General features: G+C 31.6%; 2 protein-coding genes across 2 annotated transcripts; both read right to left on the bottom strand.

Annotated features, from left to right (window-relative positions):
* Window positions 1-3,151: 3,151 nt before the first annotated feature.
* LOC133295918 (floral homeotic protein DEFICIENS) lies at window positions 3,152-5,839 on the bottom strand. The gene is made up of 7 exons (XM_061494841.1): window positions 5,621-5,839; window positions 5,463-5,529; window positions 5,273-5,334; window positions 5,070-5,169; window positions 3,630-3,671; window positions 3,493-3,537; window positions 3,152-3,338 (listed from the first exon to the last, which is right to left on the bottom strand). Exons 1-7 carry the CDS (start codon window positions 5,806-5,808, stop codon window positions 3,162-3,164), a joined length of 681 nt encoding a protein of 226 aa, XP_061350825.1. The 5' UTR covers window positions 5,809-5,839; the 3' UTR covers window positions 3,152-3,161.
* Window positions 5,840-11,669: 5,830 nt separating this feature from the next.
* LOC133295849 (S-type anion channel SLAH1-like) lies at window positions 11,670-13,195 on the bottom strand. Its single transcript, XM_061494711.1, has 2 exons — window positions 12,671-13,195; window positions 11,670-11,930 (listed from the first exon to the last, which is right to left on the bottom strand). Exons 1-2 carry the CDS (start codon window positions 13,193-13,195, stop codon window positions 11,670-11,672), a joined length of 786 nt encoding a protein of 261 aa, XP_061350695.1.
* Window positions 13,196-17,054: the final 3,859 nt, after the last annotated feature.

Raw genomic sequence — 17,054 nt, 5'->3', positions numbered from 1 at the left:
GCTGATGCGTTCTGCTTTTTGAAAAGGGTTCTATGGTCGATCCACGACCCCTAGATGCCGAAGGCGACTTTGGGGTTATAAAAGGGGACTCGGGTTAGGAAAGTAGAAGGTAAGATAGCAAATATCACATTCCTCATTTCAAATATAACCTTATGCTCTTCCCCTATGAACATTATTAGCCATATGAGGGTCAACAATTGTCATTGACCAACCGTCACTACTTGCCATTAGCCACCTTTACCACCCATTATGGCCACCATCGTCATCGGCTACAACCACCCCTAACCACCCACCACCACTAATTAGCCCCCAATCACTGCCACCGCCCCTAACCACCAAGCACCAACCATCGTTGTCACCACTACCATCGTCTACTGCCACCACAACTGCCACCTGTAGCGTCGGTGTCGCCGCCACCACTACTTCAACCTGCCACCACCGCACCAACAACTACCACCATCGCCTTCGTTGCCATTAGCCACTAGCACCTCCAACCATCACCATCATCAATCAATCACTACAATTGTCACTTGTTATTACTGTCGGTATCACCACCACTCATTGCCACATGCCTCTATAACTAATATCACCACCATTTTAATAGGTCACCCATTGCACCAACTATCACCGCCACCACCCACCACTGTCACTAGGCACCGGCCACCAATATTGACGATCAATTTAAAAATTTATTTCGGTGAGGATATAATTTTTAATATTTTAAATAAATTGAAAAATATTTATATATTTTATTTAAAATTATAACTTTTAGATTTTTTAAAAATTTAAAATAAGAAATAATATGTAAATAAGTAAAAAGTTAGTTTAAAAATCAATTTTAAAAAATCATATGAAATCCTATTAAAGAGGCATTTTTATCTAGTTATGTCATAACATGACATTATATGGTTCACCTCAAACACCTGATAAGATAACATTATCTTATCAGACTGCTTGCACATCAAACACAAAATTACTCTTATTCAACCCTTCTATCTTATCAATTCTTATCTTATCATGTCCACCAAACGAGCCATTAAGATAAATGATAAAAAAATGTAATGGCTAATTTGTCTATTAATAATTGAAATAGCCTCACATTCATTCTCATTTTTAACTTAATAACTTGCCAATCACATATCAATATGCCCAATAGGGATGACAAAATGTTCATGATCCGCGGGTCGATCCACAACACAACACGTCAGAATACAGGTCATGTTGACCTGTGTGATATAACATTTTGTAAATGACACGAATGTCGTGTCGTGTCATGGGTTGTCTCGCGTGTCAACTCGCAAAAGTTTTTGGTTAGAAAAAAAGTTTATATTTTGATGATTTTGACACAATTCCGGGTCACGGCTCAACCCATATATTTTATTTAGTTTTCCCCTTTTTTAATTTTTTTTAGAAAAGATCAATTTTTTATTTTTACGGGTCAAATTGTGTGACCCGTGGCTGGTTGCGTCTGAGTTTTAATTTTCAACCCATAAACAAAAACAGGTCGTGTTCGGGATGAACAGTTTAACTCGCAGATCATACCTTAACACGACAAGAACCCAACCACTGACACGTTTTGTTGCCCCTAAATTACCCAAATAGGAGTATGAATTATACGTATAGGAAATTATACGTAAAAGAAATTACAATATTAATCAATGTTCTATCATGTTAAAAGGAATTATGTTTTTCATATATATACAAGTGAGAATTGAACACATTTTCTAATACAACTTATCCAAACTCCACCACTAGACCAGTCTATTGGCTTAAATTATATTTTCTCTAATTATATGTATTGGACTCGTAAATCGTATTACGACTTATTTACCAAACAACAACCCTTTAACCCTTAAATATAGATATTAAGGAGAGTTTTATACCAAGTTAATATCGTAATATTCGGTTTACCAAAAAAAAATATCGTAATATTCGAGCTCTTATATTGGGTTTATAATAACAAATCTTATAAATTGATTTAATGTATAAATAGAATTTTCTAGCTAGGAGTATATAAAATAAAAACTTGATAATATATCAGAGTAAATATTTATTTTATTGATCAAATGTATTGGTGATATATATTAAATCAACTATAAAAAATGTGATGGCAATGGATTTTTGTCCTGCTTTAACATGACTATATAATGTAAAAAAAAATTAGTCATTTATTTACAAATCGACGGTTATTAATAGTTAAAGTAATATTTTTTATTATTTCATTTTATGAATTTTTTCATTTAAATTTTAATCTTTAATTTCTGAATGAATGACTGAGTTTTTTTCAAATAACATCAAAATCGTTCTTTTCTATTACATTATTAAAAAAAATTAAAGTCATTGATTTAATGAATAAATTAATGTATATTTTTCAATTCAAAACACCTTAACTTCGAACGGCTATACAATTAATGTCTAAAGAATTTCAAGATAATTAATGTCTAAACACTTTCATGACCATTTTTTTACAATTAATGTAACTAAGTTAATGGAATTTTTGTAATCAAATAGCTAAATTGATGTCAACTTTATTTGGTTTATTAAATTGATATTTATTATATCTTTTGGAAATATAGTGTTTATTATAAGAAATCAATTACTGGCTATACAACATGCAACCAATTTTTATTTTTTATTTGGTACTCACAACATGCAACCAATTTAACTGAACGTTAACTACGACCAGTACCTCGTTTATTAATAAAAAAATGCCTAAAGAATTGCAAGATAATTAAATAAATATTTTCTTTTACAAAAAAAAGTTAAACGTTTTGTTCATAAATTAAAAGGAATATTTTTTGCTTACCAAAAAAAAAGAATATTTTTTTAAAGAAATAATAAATTAAAGAAACAATTTTTTTAAAGCTTATCCAAACACTTTATATATAAAACACTGACCGTGCTAGCATTCTCATTCAGTCCAAGGAAGCATCATATCATATTAATTTCTGGTATGATTAGGCCAAACAACAGTCAGATAAACAGTTCATGAGTTTGCAATTTAATTCAGACATGCCTTTGGATGGAAAAGATTCATGACAGTGTTTTATAAATACATATATAAAAACTGGAAGGGTGCATATTTTAAAGAGTAAGTAACATATAAATAGTCATTTTATTGGAAAGTGAATCTGGTATTTCTTAATTAGAGAGCTTGCGCACTAAAAAAGTAACGGGTAAGTGGTTAGATCAGACCCTGCTCCGTCATGGGCATTAGGATGGCTAGGCTGTAGGCTCAAGGCAAACATCCTTGGACCAATATTTGAGAATCCAATGACAGAATCATACTCCCCTCCATTGTCTATCATTCCAAAGCGTGGATCTTCCGCTCTTGCTTCCTTTAATAATCAATAAAACAATTGTCATTTCAGAATTAATATTTCTTTAATTTAATTACATAATCAATAAAATTACAAGACATATTTATATATAAGCTATGAAGCATATTACATATATTTTAAAATCAACAGAAACGTATGCTAAAATACATACTAAGTCACGCACGAGTCTGTTGTGTACTTCTTTCTCGTTATTAAACTGAAAAAAAATAAAATGAATTTCAATAATCAAATAAAGTCAACCAACTACTGAAGAACAGATTATTAACGAAATAAGTTAGCTACTTTTACCTTCTTCCTTTGGGTGTCAATCTGATTAGTTATCACCTTATACTGTCAACCATTGTGATAAGGAACTGGTTAGCATGGTATAGTAAATTCAAAATCTTCAGACAGGATCACAAAAGAGTAAGGTGAGATAGTTGCTTTTTTTACAAATTAACATTAAAATAAACTATTAGATACAGCTGTTTATATGTAAATTAACTTAAAAATTAAAATGCATGATAGTTTTGTAAAATATATACTTGAGACATTCAAATTTCAGTTATCCAGAAAACAACACATGCCAATAATAGACTAAAAAATTGATCCGGTCTCACTCCATTTGAGCAAAAAGGAACCAGATCCCCCATGATCCACATTCACCAATAGAAAGAAAATCTACAAAGAAAACAAATTAATTTTAAAGAATAACCATTATAGATTAAATAGAACACATATACATAGTTTCCAATGTCGTCCGGGACCGTATGGTTCTTTCTCAAACTAAGACACTGTGGGATAAGGCAATGAATTCGAACCAGGGAAGGGGTCCCCAAGTTTGAGCAAAATTTAGATATCTCTTACCAAATAATGTTGGACAACTAACCTTCACAGACACCGCATAAACAATTTTTTGTTCCTATCTTGTCTTAATTAAAATAAAAAAAATACCAAGTGCAATTGTTAGAATTCAAGAACTTAATTAAAGAACAAGTTATAAAACAAAGACAGTAAATTATTATGCTAGTTTGTTAAAAAATTTACACTCGTTAAATTTTCAAATAGCAGAGGGTTTCATAGGTTAACACAGAGTAGTGTGAGTACTCATATATAGCAAAGCAAAGGTGGGGATGTACTAGCTAGTAGTACTGCCCCGTCAAATTTTTAAATCAAAGGGTTAAAAATATATTTCCCTAATAAAAATCCCAAATCAGGTAAGGTAAATTTTAACCAATTAACAATTATTTTTATGAATGATTAATCTGTTAACTTTTTCAATCCTTCATGTTAAGCGTACACCGAACACATCATAAAATTAAGAATCTATCTTATAAAATTTCAACTTTGTGCTATGTCCCGGAACCAGAAACTTAAGCTTTGCACTCCCAAATCTGTTCCTTCATGATATAAATATTGTCAAATATATATAAAATCATTAACATAACTTTATTTAAAACCTTAAGCTTAATTTTGGATTGAATTGGTTCTTTATATAGTATCAGACACTCGGTGTCACGAGTTTGATTCTCACCGCCCTCACTTTCTCTTGTGGAATTTCTTAGCAGATGGACCTGTGTATTGTCCACCTTTGAAGTCCACTAAAACATTAATATAACCTCACCCAACAACTCAAACTTTTGATTTGAATTAGTTCTTTAAACTAGCCCAAAATTATGAAATTCTTAAAGATATAAGCATATATAAAATTAACTTGTTAGAGAAAAGCAAAACCTAGTATAATCTAACCTTACGCTCACGAACAACCTTGGAAGCCTTGTCCATTTCTTCCTCAAGGAGCCTAAGGTCTTCCATGTTCAGATCGTTCAGACAATCCCCCATCCTCTGCCTGTACCATGTAAACGGTACATATATATAGAAGAAACATATGCACAAGATAGCTAGGATCAAGAAAAAATATTAACAAAGACATATATATGTGAAATATATACCTAATCTCCTTGCGAAGATTCCTGTTCACCTCTCCGAGTTTCTTCAAGTTCTCTTGCATATTCTGGCGAACAAACAAACCCAAATTAAGTTTCTCCATATTACAAGCTCAGTGTGCTAGAGCCAGAACACGAAATATATATGGGGAAGGAAGAAGAAGAAAAAAAGCGAAAGAGGGAAGAGATGAAGGACCTCATAATGAGAGCTCCACAGATCAGTTCCAACAGTCATCTGGTACTGATCGAAGAACTGCTTTGTTCTGGAAAAAAGAAAAGAAAAAGAAAACAATAATAAATCCAAGTGGGTAGGGTAGCTAGCTAGGGTTTGGAGTAATTAATAATAAAACGTACGAGGTGGAGGGGCTAATGTACTCGTGGAGCTTGCCAGTGCTGGAGAACATAACAATAGAAACCTTGGCATCACAGAGAACGGTGAGCTCGTTGGCCTTCTTGAAAAGGCCATTCCGTCGTTTAGAGTAAGTTACCTGACGGTTTGTGGTGTTCTCTATCCTCTTGATCTGGATCTTTCCTCGAGCCATCTTCTTACCTAGCTCGATCTGGTTCTAGATGTTTCTTAATTAATTTCTAGTTCCTACCCTCTCTCTCTCTCTTTTTCTGTGGCTGGGATTGGAATAGGATCAAACAGAGAAAGAAAGGGAAAGAGATATCAAAGAGAAGGTGGGAGAGGTGTATTGCCCAAAATGGGAGGCTCTTTGCCAAATTGACGAAAGTATTTGCAGGGTTTGTTATAAACGTCGTATCGTATTTCTGGTTTCTTCGTCAACGCCATTCCATGTGGGGTGTGGGGACCCTTACTTTCCGTCCTACTCCGTCACGGAACCGTAAACCACTCCCCGTGACCTAAATGAGGTTTATCGATCGATCCATATGAAATACACCACTTAGGGCAAGGCACCCTACATCTAGCTTGCATCATGCAACTTTTGCTTCTTTGTTTTGGGGCATGGAATCATTTTTTATATAATTATTACATTTTAGTGTTATATTTTAAGAGAATATATTTCTCACCAGATAATTTATCTTATGAAACACATAAAAAAATGAATGAGACTATTAAGGAGAAGAGAGAAAAAGAAAAAAATAAAATAAATTCCACTCATTTTGTATGTGTTACACAAGAATTATTTCATATTTTAAACACCGCTACTTGCACCCAAGGTTTTTATTGTTAGTGACATTGACTAGCTACTAATAGTTATTGTTAGTCACAGTAAGTGCATCTGTATTGAACGCAACTTAATATCCTTGGGATTACATGTTGCGGCATATATGATACATATATAGTTACATATATAGCACTGTTACATTACTCGGAGCTCGTGGTTAAGGCTGTAAGTGAGAAACGGAAAGAGTACGAAGCTTTCTTCAAACTTCAAGCATCAAATTCCAAAGCCTTGGCTTGTCACATCGCACTAAATTGGGATAAAGTTAACGTTGTTGAGGCTCGTGGTATTGTCATTTCGAATACCTCACGTACGCCTTGATAGCAGATTTTAAAGTGCTCATCCACTCACCTTAGCTTAATATTCGTGAGGAGAAATGTATAGTTTTAGGGTTTATCATTTATCATTTAACATGACCACAAAAATTTTCCTACACACACAACATTTTGTGGGGCCCGCAGTAAAAAAAAAAAAAAAACTCTGGCACGCAAAACGAATCTCTATAACATAACACAATCACTTTTCCTACAACATAACTCTTATAAAACCCATAATTTTACCAACAAAGCCTCGTAGTTGTAGATATATGGGTACTTAAGTATGCTCATAGAAATTAGATTCTGGCCATATATATATGGAAAAGATTTTACTGGTAGAGATTATACCTATTATGAGAATTAATCTTTGACTGTCCGCTTGGGATACCCTTGGAGCAATCCAAGAAAGAAATGTGAAATTCTGAATGTTTTTAGATTTTTTTATCTTTAATAAGGAAAATATTATATTTACAAATTTTTGTTTACAAACTACATTATGTCTGATCGGGTAATACACTCTTGAGTAGAGTATTACTGTTCAGACATAGTGTATAGTTGGTAAAAAAAAAAGTTTGTCAATATAACCCTACTTCTTTATTAATTACATTAAGAATATTATTTTCTTAAAAACTTAAACAGGAAACTCATAAAATCAATTTAATTTTTTTTCTTAAACTAAATAAACCTTGATCTAATTTAGATTAGAAATGTTCAAAGAAAATAGTCACTTCAATAATTTATTAAAAAAGTATTGTATTTTTTTAATAATAAATTGAAAAATACAAATTATAAAGTTGTATCACTATTAAGTTTATAATTTTTACTATTTTGTTTATATTTTTTTATAAATATCTAATTTTTTTATTTAAAGCTATTAGCAATGTGGATGACTAGACCTATTTTTATTTTTATTTTTTGTAGTTTCTAGACAACCATTTTAAGCCTTTGTTCCCTATACTTATGTATTTATCTTTCTTACTAATTTCTTTTTCTTATTTAGTTATTTGTTCTCTTATTTTTTTTCTCATATTTTTCATTTCATTTATTATTATTTATTTTTCTTTTTTCTCAATCTTTTATTTTTTTATTTTATTTTTTTCATTATGGCCGATCCCAATTAATTCCAGATAAGGGTGTTATTGAGGTTAATGTTGATATAATATTTGTTATTTAATTTATAATTTTGAAAAACACTATAGTGCTTACTCAGAATATCAAAATGCACCTCAAATATTTGATATTAATTGTAAATTAGTGTGGCTAAATTCATGTGTGATGATACGTCTCTAAAAAGTAAAAACGATAGTCTATTTGCTCTTCAACGCTTTAGGTTGTGGGGCTTACATTCTGACTGCAAAACACCTACTACTACTCATGGGGAACAAAAAAACGCAACTACTTGTATAAAGGCAGACTCAGCAGCGCGCTAGCCCCTAATTCTAGAGATATCAATTTGAATTGATTTGGTTGAGTAAAATTACCCCTTCATAGATTGTTTTTAAAGCTGCGAGTGAACTGTTAGGGTGAGCTGTCACTCTTTTCAAATTTATATTAATCTTTAACTGTGAGAATTAATTTAATTTTTTTATATATTCTTTCATATAAATAGATAGAGTGAGGATATTCTAACTGCAAAAAATTCTTACTACTAACTTACTACTCATCACATCACCATTGAATCAAGGAGAGAATGTTAAAAAGTTTTTGAAGAGACAAAAAATATTAATCTAACGGTGATTAGATAGGTAGTAAATTGGTAGTGAAAATTTTTGATGTTGAGAATATTCCTCCTCAAATAGATATAGTTACAATTCGTTCGTGACACACCAAATCTTTAAATCTTGAGGTCTATGGCCCAAAATTGAAGAGTTACAGTTATAATTTACCCAAAATAAAATACTGATTCAAATATGCATTTTTCATTTATAGAAACGGAACCAATCAAGTCCTCCGATATATATAGGGCTTCAACATTAGAGTGAAGGAGTTTGAAATTGGGTTTCCACGCGGAACCCAACTGGAACATCTCTAACTAGCAGCACACATTTGCGCGCCGCCCCCTATTTTCTTTAGCCCATTACCATACGTTTTATCATATATATTTGGTCAATAAGATAACCCACAGATACTTCAGCAATTGCATGAGCATTTGACTCCAGATATGAATTGTCGAGATCAATTTTCACTGTTGGACTGATGGTGTTGGTATTTAGTATCCGGTGGAGAGTGAAATCTCTCTGTTAGCCAATGATGTTCTTTTTACAATGATTTAAAAAAAATTATAGTCAATTGTTCTCCTGTCAATCTCATTTTTATCTTAAATTTAATTATATCTCTCTTTGGTCAAATTAATTCTATATATATGTTAATACGTACGCTAGCTTTATGATTCTACGCTTCTAATTCTTTAATATTATGACATTATTTTATTCACGACGATTAAATATATGTATATTGTCAGTGTTGTTTAATGTTTTTCCTTGCCTTCGTTGAACTCTTAACTAGCAGACAAAGTTTGAACAGTCGTCACACATCTTGTTTAGTTTCCAAGAAAACAATAAGAAAAACCCAAGGTTTATTATCATTTGAGTTAAAACTTAAAAGTCATAAAACACCTCTACCTAATCCCTTTGATTTTGACGTGCCTTAGTTTTTTAGGTTTTTTGCCGTATTTTCACTCCAGTAAGATCAACTCGACGATGCTCTGTGATTTGCCCCTCATGTCACAAGAATAATCAAATAGCTTGCACCCTTTGTCCTATTTAATTAAGTATTTATTTCTTATACGAACAATTTGCTTCTTTTTTTATGTTTAATAAAATTGGTCCGTGCCCGATTAGAACAATATTATACTAATTTCAAGTTTATGTAACTTTCAATACTCAATAGCTACAACTGTTTTCATCTGTCTAAGATTATAAACTAATTAATGACATACTGATCCTTGCTTGGTCCTATATATAAATGAACGCAATCAGATATGAAAAAGATATTCTCATCTGAATTCGAACTAACAAATTTGTAAAGTCATGCTTTACTGCAGAGCAGATATCAGAAACTTCGCCAACTGGAAGATTCATGAACTTTGTTGTCTTTATATAGCGCTAACACGTTGTCATAAGATAGATTAAGAGAAATAGAAGTATCATGTTGTAGGAAAATGGTTATGTCATGCTATAGACACAACTAATGTGGACTTCACCACTTTTTTTTTTTAAAAATGATGAGGTAAAAAAAAAGTGGTGAAGTCCACATTAATTGTGTCTATAGCATGACATAGTCATTTTTCTACAACATGATACTTCTATTTCCCTAAGATTAATGATTCCTTGTGCAAATTTCCTTTCTCCTCGGGCTTGTGTGCGTCTTATTATAGCAAGTTAAAATTGTAATTTATCAAAGGGTTTAAAACTTATGCGTTTATCAAAATAGCTTAATGTTTGGTTGAGATTTTTTACATACTCAAATCGGTTGTCAAAACTAGTCTTTGAACGTCGCGACACACCAAATCTAATGTGTTAAAACATTACATGCAGCATAGATTCATATAAAAGTGAGTAAGTGACTGAGAAGTATTCACCAAAACAAAAATGACGAAGAAGTGTTTTTTTTTCTAATGAATAAAATTGTGTTTGAAGTGAAAATTTACTATACAAGCTATGTTTTTTTTTTATATATAAAAAAAGTGACATAAGTTTTTCCCAAAAAAAATTAAAGTTTTTTTTAATAATTCTAATCAAATTCCAAATTTTTATTAGTAGTTTTACTCGACATCAATTCTTACATTCTCGCGCAAATTGACCAGCACTGGGACAATTAAACGATTCCAATATGTTCAAATACTTTTTTTAAAAAATAAAAAATAAAAAATACTGTGTATCTGTATTGGTCTTGCTATAAAATTAATTTTTTGGACAATGTAATGACTGGTTACTACTTACTAATTAGGAAGTACTTTTGTCAATTACCTTTTACAATATTTAAGAATTTATTTATCACTATACCCAATAGTTGTTAGTTATTTAGTAAACGATTTGCTATGACATAGTAAATTAAACAAAAAATATGATGACTTTTGTGTATGATTAAAACTTCAAATAAAATGTATATATATAAAAAAAAAGCTTCAAATAAAAAATTGAGCAATCGAAACAGTACTTTTTGAAAGCTGTATTGAGACGTTTGACAACAAATTTTAATACTTGATTCATGTTAAGCTTTCAAAATTTAAAACTTGTAGAGTTATAAATGATGGGATCCCTTATGTTTTATATTCTAAAAGTATTTGAGCTGCCAAGATTTAAATTGGCTATGATTGGCGGGCTTATAATCTTGATTTCAAAGAAACAGGACACGGTGACTTGTTTTTTAGGTTGGAGTGCATTGAGTGTCTACTGTCTAGACGTATATGAGTAAAATATATCTGTACTCTGTTTTGTATATCTATCCGTTGCTGATATATATATATATATATATATATATATTGGTTGCTTCTCCCTTCTTAGTTCTTAATTAGCGTTTCCGTATAGTCTTGGGTCCTGGCCATCTTTTCTATCATGTTTATCCCTTTTTTTTTTGGGCGAACTCTATGTATATGTCTGCGTTTTCATAAAGTGAAAAGCAACATATATATTATTTTAAGAAAAAGGAAAATTACGAAGACATCGCTGAAAATTACTGCTTTACTACGGTGCACTTTTGTGCACCATATATATACTAAAGCAGTTTTTATTTACATGAATATACAATGGAACTTTGGTTGTAGATAACTATATAGAAAAACATGTACCTAATTATCTATAATTATTTTCACATACTATACCCAAAATCTAACTTGATAATCAATTATCAATTATAATTAAACGAAGGCTTTGGTCATTTCAGGAATTGGTAAACGAATTAACCAATGAGCAAGCTTGCAATAGGATCGTTATCCGGTAGAAGCATCTTAGAGTTGAGCAAAGTGAACACCGTTAGAGCAAGGGAGATCAGACAAGAAAGAACTAACAGAAGGAGCATCAGGATGTGTGAAATAGTTCCTTTGACTTCTTGTGCATAGTCCGTGGAAGCCAGAGCAAGCACGGTAACTGGAAAGGAGTAAGCCCACCATGCAACATTGAACCTTCTCATTGATCTCTTGAACAGGGTTGGCCTGCAAACCTGCATGTTCGATATTTATAATTAAATATCAATTAGTGCAACAAATTAAGTAAGTATACTAGCTAGTATTAACTTGCAAGGAACTTCCATAATGTGCGGGAGCCTAATTAACAGTAATGTATTTCCCCAAATCCATTCAGCTGTTGAAAATTGAAATTAATCACATATGGTGAATATATGACCTGTTTCGTACGTATGGTGAATTAATATATAACCTGTTTCGCACGTATAAAAAGGCGGCCTACAAATAAATGTTTATTTTTTTGTTTGGTATTTAATTAATAATTTAATTTCTCTACCAACATATCCAGCTGTATGCTTTGTCATTACTTGAAGGGTGCTTGCAGAGATTTGGGGGAGACTGTTGCATGCATGAAAACGACTATAGTTTAAATTATACAATAATAAAATCTTATATGATTTTGTTGAACTGAGAAATAAATTTCCGGAACTATATGTCATTTTCGTAGCTGCACGTAAACAATTCGAAGCATAACATTGCTATACTAATTTTTTAAAAAAAGCGTATATTAGAAAGATAGTTATTAATTAAATTATAATTTTGTATATTTTATCATATAATATTTTTGTTTTGTTTTATTTTAATGAATCTTATGTCATGCTTGTTTCTTTCGTATGCAACTTGACTATAAAAGACCAACGACTTAATGTCAGATAAGACTTTAGTTTAATATACAAATATAAAATTTGAATAAATTAATGCAACATAGAAAAATTACCAGGGACATGAAGAGGAATAGGGATAGAAAGAATAGCATCTTGGAAGCAGTATCGAAAGTCCCAACTATGGATTCCCAAGCCAAGCTAGCAAAGCCTGGTGCTGCAAAGAACAAGAAGAAAACTGGCCTTAACAACACTGGAAGGCGATCTCCACCTGATAAACGCTGATAGAGTGTAACAAATAACACCAAGTAATGCACCATCCCTAGTGAAAACAAACAAACAGCACTCTCTTTCCAACCCATATGAGCCGCAGCTTGTGCCCCAACCAAGTTCCCTATCACCGATAACTGGCTCGTCGGGTTTGCCACCGTCGATAGAAACCTCTTCCCTTTGGTGAACCACTGGCCATAAATTTTCACGTCAAGCACCACCACCGGAACTGCAAAGACCCACCAGAGAACTAAATAGGTTGCGGTTTTTGGAGCCACGAATGGTGCTGATTGAAGCAATAGAAGCCAAGAAATCCATGGAGCAAAGAGGTAGTTAACACCTACATGGTGTAAGAACTCGGCCTTTACCATCTTAAAGTAAAACAAGCACCTTAGCAAGTAAAGAAGAGAGAGTAATACGAGTACAAACAGAGCCAGATACCAAAGTACAAGGAAAGCTGTTGGGGGAAGCATGCAAAGCACGTGTCGCAAAGTGTTTTTGTCCTCTGTTGGTTCAATTAATGTCTTCCATAATAAAGCTTGGCCACCGAGGGAGAGGCTTATTCTGAAATAACCTGCATGTAATTTGGTTAGTATAGAATTTAGGGACATTAACCAACCCTTTGCAACTATCAACGAGGCTGATTCTCCATTATTATTGATTCTATTGTTATGACTTATAATGGTGGAGGATGTTCTGTCTATCACAAGTTCAATTATCTCGGATCGAGAGCCTTGGGCTGCCATTTCGAGATTACCAAACTCATATAAGAAAGACTTTCTAATGTGAGCATTTTTCTTAGTCCACATGCAGGGGTTTTATAGGAGAAGGTAAGACCATAAGCCAGAGGGTGGACACAAGTGGACGTATTAAAAAAATAAAATTGGTCAACTTTTCAAATAGAAAACGTTTTAACCATGAGCGAGAGATGGTCCTTTCCGGTTCCTTTTGAACGTTGTACAGACGCGACGCGACGTATATAGTTTATTGTAATTTTATTTTTCAAAAAATGATTCTCTGCACACCATTTAGGTTGAGTTTGGAGCATAAGAGAATGAAAGGGGATCGAAGAAAAAAGAAAGGAAGGAAAATAAAACATATTTTCATTTTTTTTTTGAGTTAAAAATATGATAAGGGAGAAAAATAAATGGTTAATGAATTTTTTTATAATTTTATTTTTTTAAAAAAATTAATATAATTATTATATTTTACAAATTAAATTAAATTTAAAATTTTTAAAAATTGTTTATATAGTTTTCACATTTAAAAAATGATTCTCCCTCTAAAAATTATTTTCTCTCTCTATTTTTTTTTTTTAATAATAATGGTATATAAGTAATTTTTTATATTTATCCTCTCATATCTCCCAGATCTCGGGAGAACTTTAATTTTAAGGGTGAGAAAGATTTTGAAGATTCCCTAATGTTTTAAACTCAAACAAGAGAAAGACATAATAAGTAAAACCTTCCCTTTCTAATTTGGACTCTCAAACAAAGCCTAAGAGAAGTGATTTTATTTAGTGGAGTTAATATTTATCATATCGATTAAAAGTTGTTATTTAAGAACATTTGTCTTACCAAACACCTTTGACACAAATAGTAATGAGTTCGGGTCCTTAATTAGAGATATCGAGTTTGAATCATGTGAATAGAAAAAATGATTTGGGAGAATATCCTCTTTTAATAGGGTCTGATAAGTGCTCTAACCAAATATAGTTCGAAGGATGAATAGGATGGAAAACTAAAAAAGGAAAAAGAAAAGCACATTTACCTTTATCTTTTATGTTAATTGAGGAATAATTGACTAGGCTGCTAGTTTACCGAGTAGGCTTCTTTGATATCGCAGAATCTCAAATCCTCAATAGGCTGATACATACTAATGTATAAGACCATAATTACGAAGACCTGTGAAGAATCTTTTTTGGACTATATTTGCACAGGCATATTGAACCCCGTTTCATGTATTTTGAATTTTGTGGGACCAGATTGTATCACTTGTATCCTGTTACATAATTAGATTTTAAATCATATTAGTTCAAAAATTTATTGATAATAATATCATAATATGGGTTATTCTAGTTCTATCACTTAGGCTCGGTTGATTTAATTTGCTTTAAAGAGAGAGGTACGTTTATAGGAAAAAATGTGTATCATTTTAAAGGACACAATGTTATATCATTTTAAGTGAAAAAAAATAGATAAATCATAAGAGAAAGAATGAATAATTTTTTTTTAAAGATATGAATCCCATTTTTTTTTTTTAAGTTAAAGAATATAAGGTGTGTCATTTAAAATGACATACCTTTTTTCCAAACTTATACCCTGTTTTTGGGTAACAATTAATGCATGGGGGTTAGAAATATAAGGTAGTTGCTACAGCGCACCATGAGATAATATTACTACATTCTAACTTGGGATTAAAAAAAAAAAAACTACTGAAACTAAAAGTGCTGAGTTTAATTTGGATTATTTTTTAGAGAGGTACAGGAAATTTTTTAAACAATGAACTTATGCTATATTTTCATCTTTTTGTGTATCGCATTAGACGCATAAAAGAATTTTTTAAATTGTAAACTTTTTTTTTTTTTACTTCTCTTGTAATGGGCTATATTGACTCACATTGTATTAACCGGCGGCATTCTACAGTTGTTAATGAAAACATCATTTCTTAAAATACTCAAGGGTTTTTATCTTTTTTGTTTGACAAAAATATTTATCCTTTTAAAGGATATAATTTTGTGTCATTTGAGATTTTAATTATTTATTTTGTCAATCATTGATTAAAATTTACTGGGTCAAATTTATTAATTAATTCGTAATTCGCAATAAAATTCAATAAATCCTAATTATTGATTGACGGAAATCAATGATTAAGATCTAAAAGCATACAAAATTATATCGTTTAAAAGAATAAACGTTTTTCGCTTTTTGTTTTTTGGTACAATGGTGACTTTATATTACCTTGTAGTCACTTTAAGGATTTATCCCTAGTTACTCACTCACCAGCATTCAGCCAGTGGCGGAGCCAGACCAAAAGTTTAGGTGATGCCAAAAAAATTTAACATATTAAATTATCAAGATATTTATCGTAATTATACAAATTAATAAAAAAATTATTATTATGAATTCTACATAGTTATTTCAATTATGTATTAAATAATATCAGATAACATTGAAAATTCAAATGAACAATCGTTAATGATTATGGGTTCGCTTTTTCTGCAGTCATTGTAGATAAGTTATCTGCAGTAAGCCCAATACGAAGTCGTTTTAGGACGGAAATCGTGGTGTTTTTGTAATTTTATTTTATTCTAGGATTATTATAGTCTTTATAATTATAATTTTTTAATTTTTCAATTCCAAAATGATGTTATTTTGAAAATAAATGCAGATATCTTATATGCATTAAGTGCAGAAATATTTTTCTAAATGATTATATATCAAAGCAAACATATAAAAGGACACTAACCTTTTGGGTAAGCATTTCAAACATAAGAACTCCACTTTCCTCCCATAGCATGATAAGTAATGAACCAAGCATTGTCGTAAGGATATGAAAACACACAAATATAATACTTTTCTATAAATTTCACTTTATAATTGAGATACTAACTATAAATTAAAGTATACAGACAACATTTAGAGTCAAAGGGATTCTCCTTCATTATACTTTTCTATTTACAAAATATATTTTTGTTTGATTCTTCCACCTTTTCATTTCGTAAGCCATTGCTATTTCAATCGAAGTCTCGCAGAGCTAGCAAGTTGTGCAACAAGTCAGATGAAAAAAGGAGCAAGAGAGAGAAATCTGATTGCAATTGTAAGTCACAAATTAGGACTTTAAAAGTGATTTTAATTTATGGGGCAAGTAAAAGGATTTGGGTGCCCACGACTGAAGGGAGAGGGATCCTCGGGAAGTCATACAGGGGGAGCCCTCTCACTGAGGAAAGGGGCGATAAAGGCAAGAGCGAGTTTTAAAAACATAGGAAAACAAACTCACTTTCCTCGGGAAGTCATACGAGGAGGAGAGGGAGCGATAGGGTAGCTAACCCTACTTCTTTATATTTATTTAGGTAGTGTCAAATTATAAATTTAATCTTTATTAATTATAATTAATTATATATTTACATATAATATAATTTTTTTTAAAACCAAGCAGATGCCAAGACACCTGCTGGCATAGGAGTGGCTCCGCCACTGCATTCAGCATTCGTTTTATCTTTCCCCCTAA

The sequence above is a fragment of the Gastrolobium bilobum genome, unplaced genomic scaffold, assembly GCF_033153095.1.
Source record: "Gastrolobium bilobum isolate Gb01-03AN ecotype WA unplaced genomic scaffold, APGP_CSIRO_Gbil_v1 utg2195, whole genome shotgun sequence".
NCBI lineage: Eukaryota > Viridiplantae > Streptophyta > Magnoliopsida > Fabales > Fabaceae > Gastrolobium > Gastrolobium bilobum.
This window is presented reverse-complemented; position numbering and strand designations above follow the sequence as displayed.

What these genes read in the sequence shown, in the direction of transcription:
- LOC133295849 (XM_061494711.1), bottom strand. Translation starts at nt 13,195, where the DNA reads ATGGTAAAGGCCGAGTTCTTACACCATGTAGGTGTTAACTACCTCTTT. An exon ending in TATTCCTCTTCATGTCCCTG is followed by an intron (nt 11,931 to 12,670) that starts GTAATTTTTCTA and finishes TCGAACATGCAG; the next exon opens with GTTTGCAGGCCAACCCTGTT.
- LOC133295918 (XM_061494841.1), bottom strand. Translation starts at nt 5,808, where the DNA reads ATGGCTCGAGGAAAGATCCAGATCAAGAGGATAGAGAACACCACAAAC. An exon ending in TGTGGAGCTCTCATTATGAG is followed by an intron (nt 5,335 to 5,462) that starts GTCCTTCATCTC and finishes TTTGTTCGCCAG; the next exon opens with AATATGCAAGAGAACTTGAA. An exon ending in AGGTTGTTCGTGAGCGTAAG is followed by an intron (nt 3,672 to 5,069) that starts GTTAGATTATAC and finishes AATGGTTGACAG; the next exon opens with TATAAGGTGATAACTAATCA.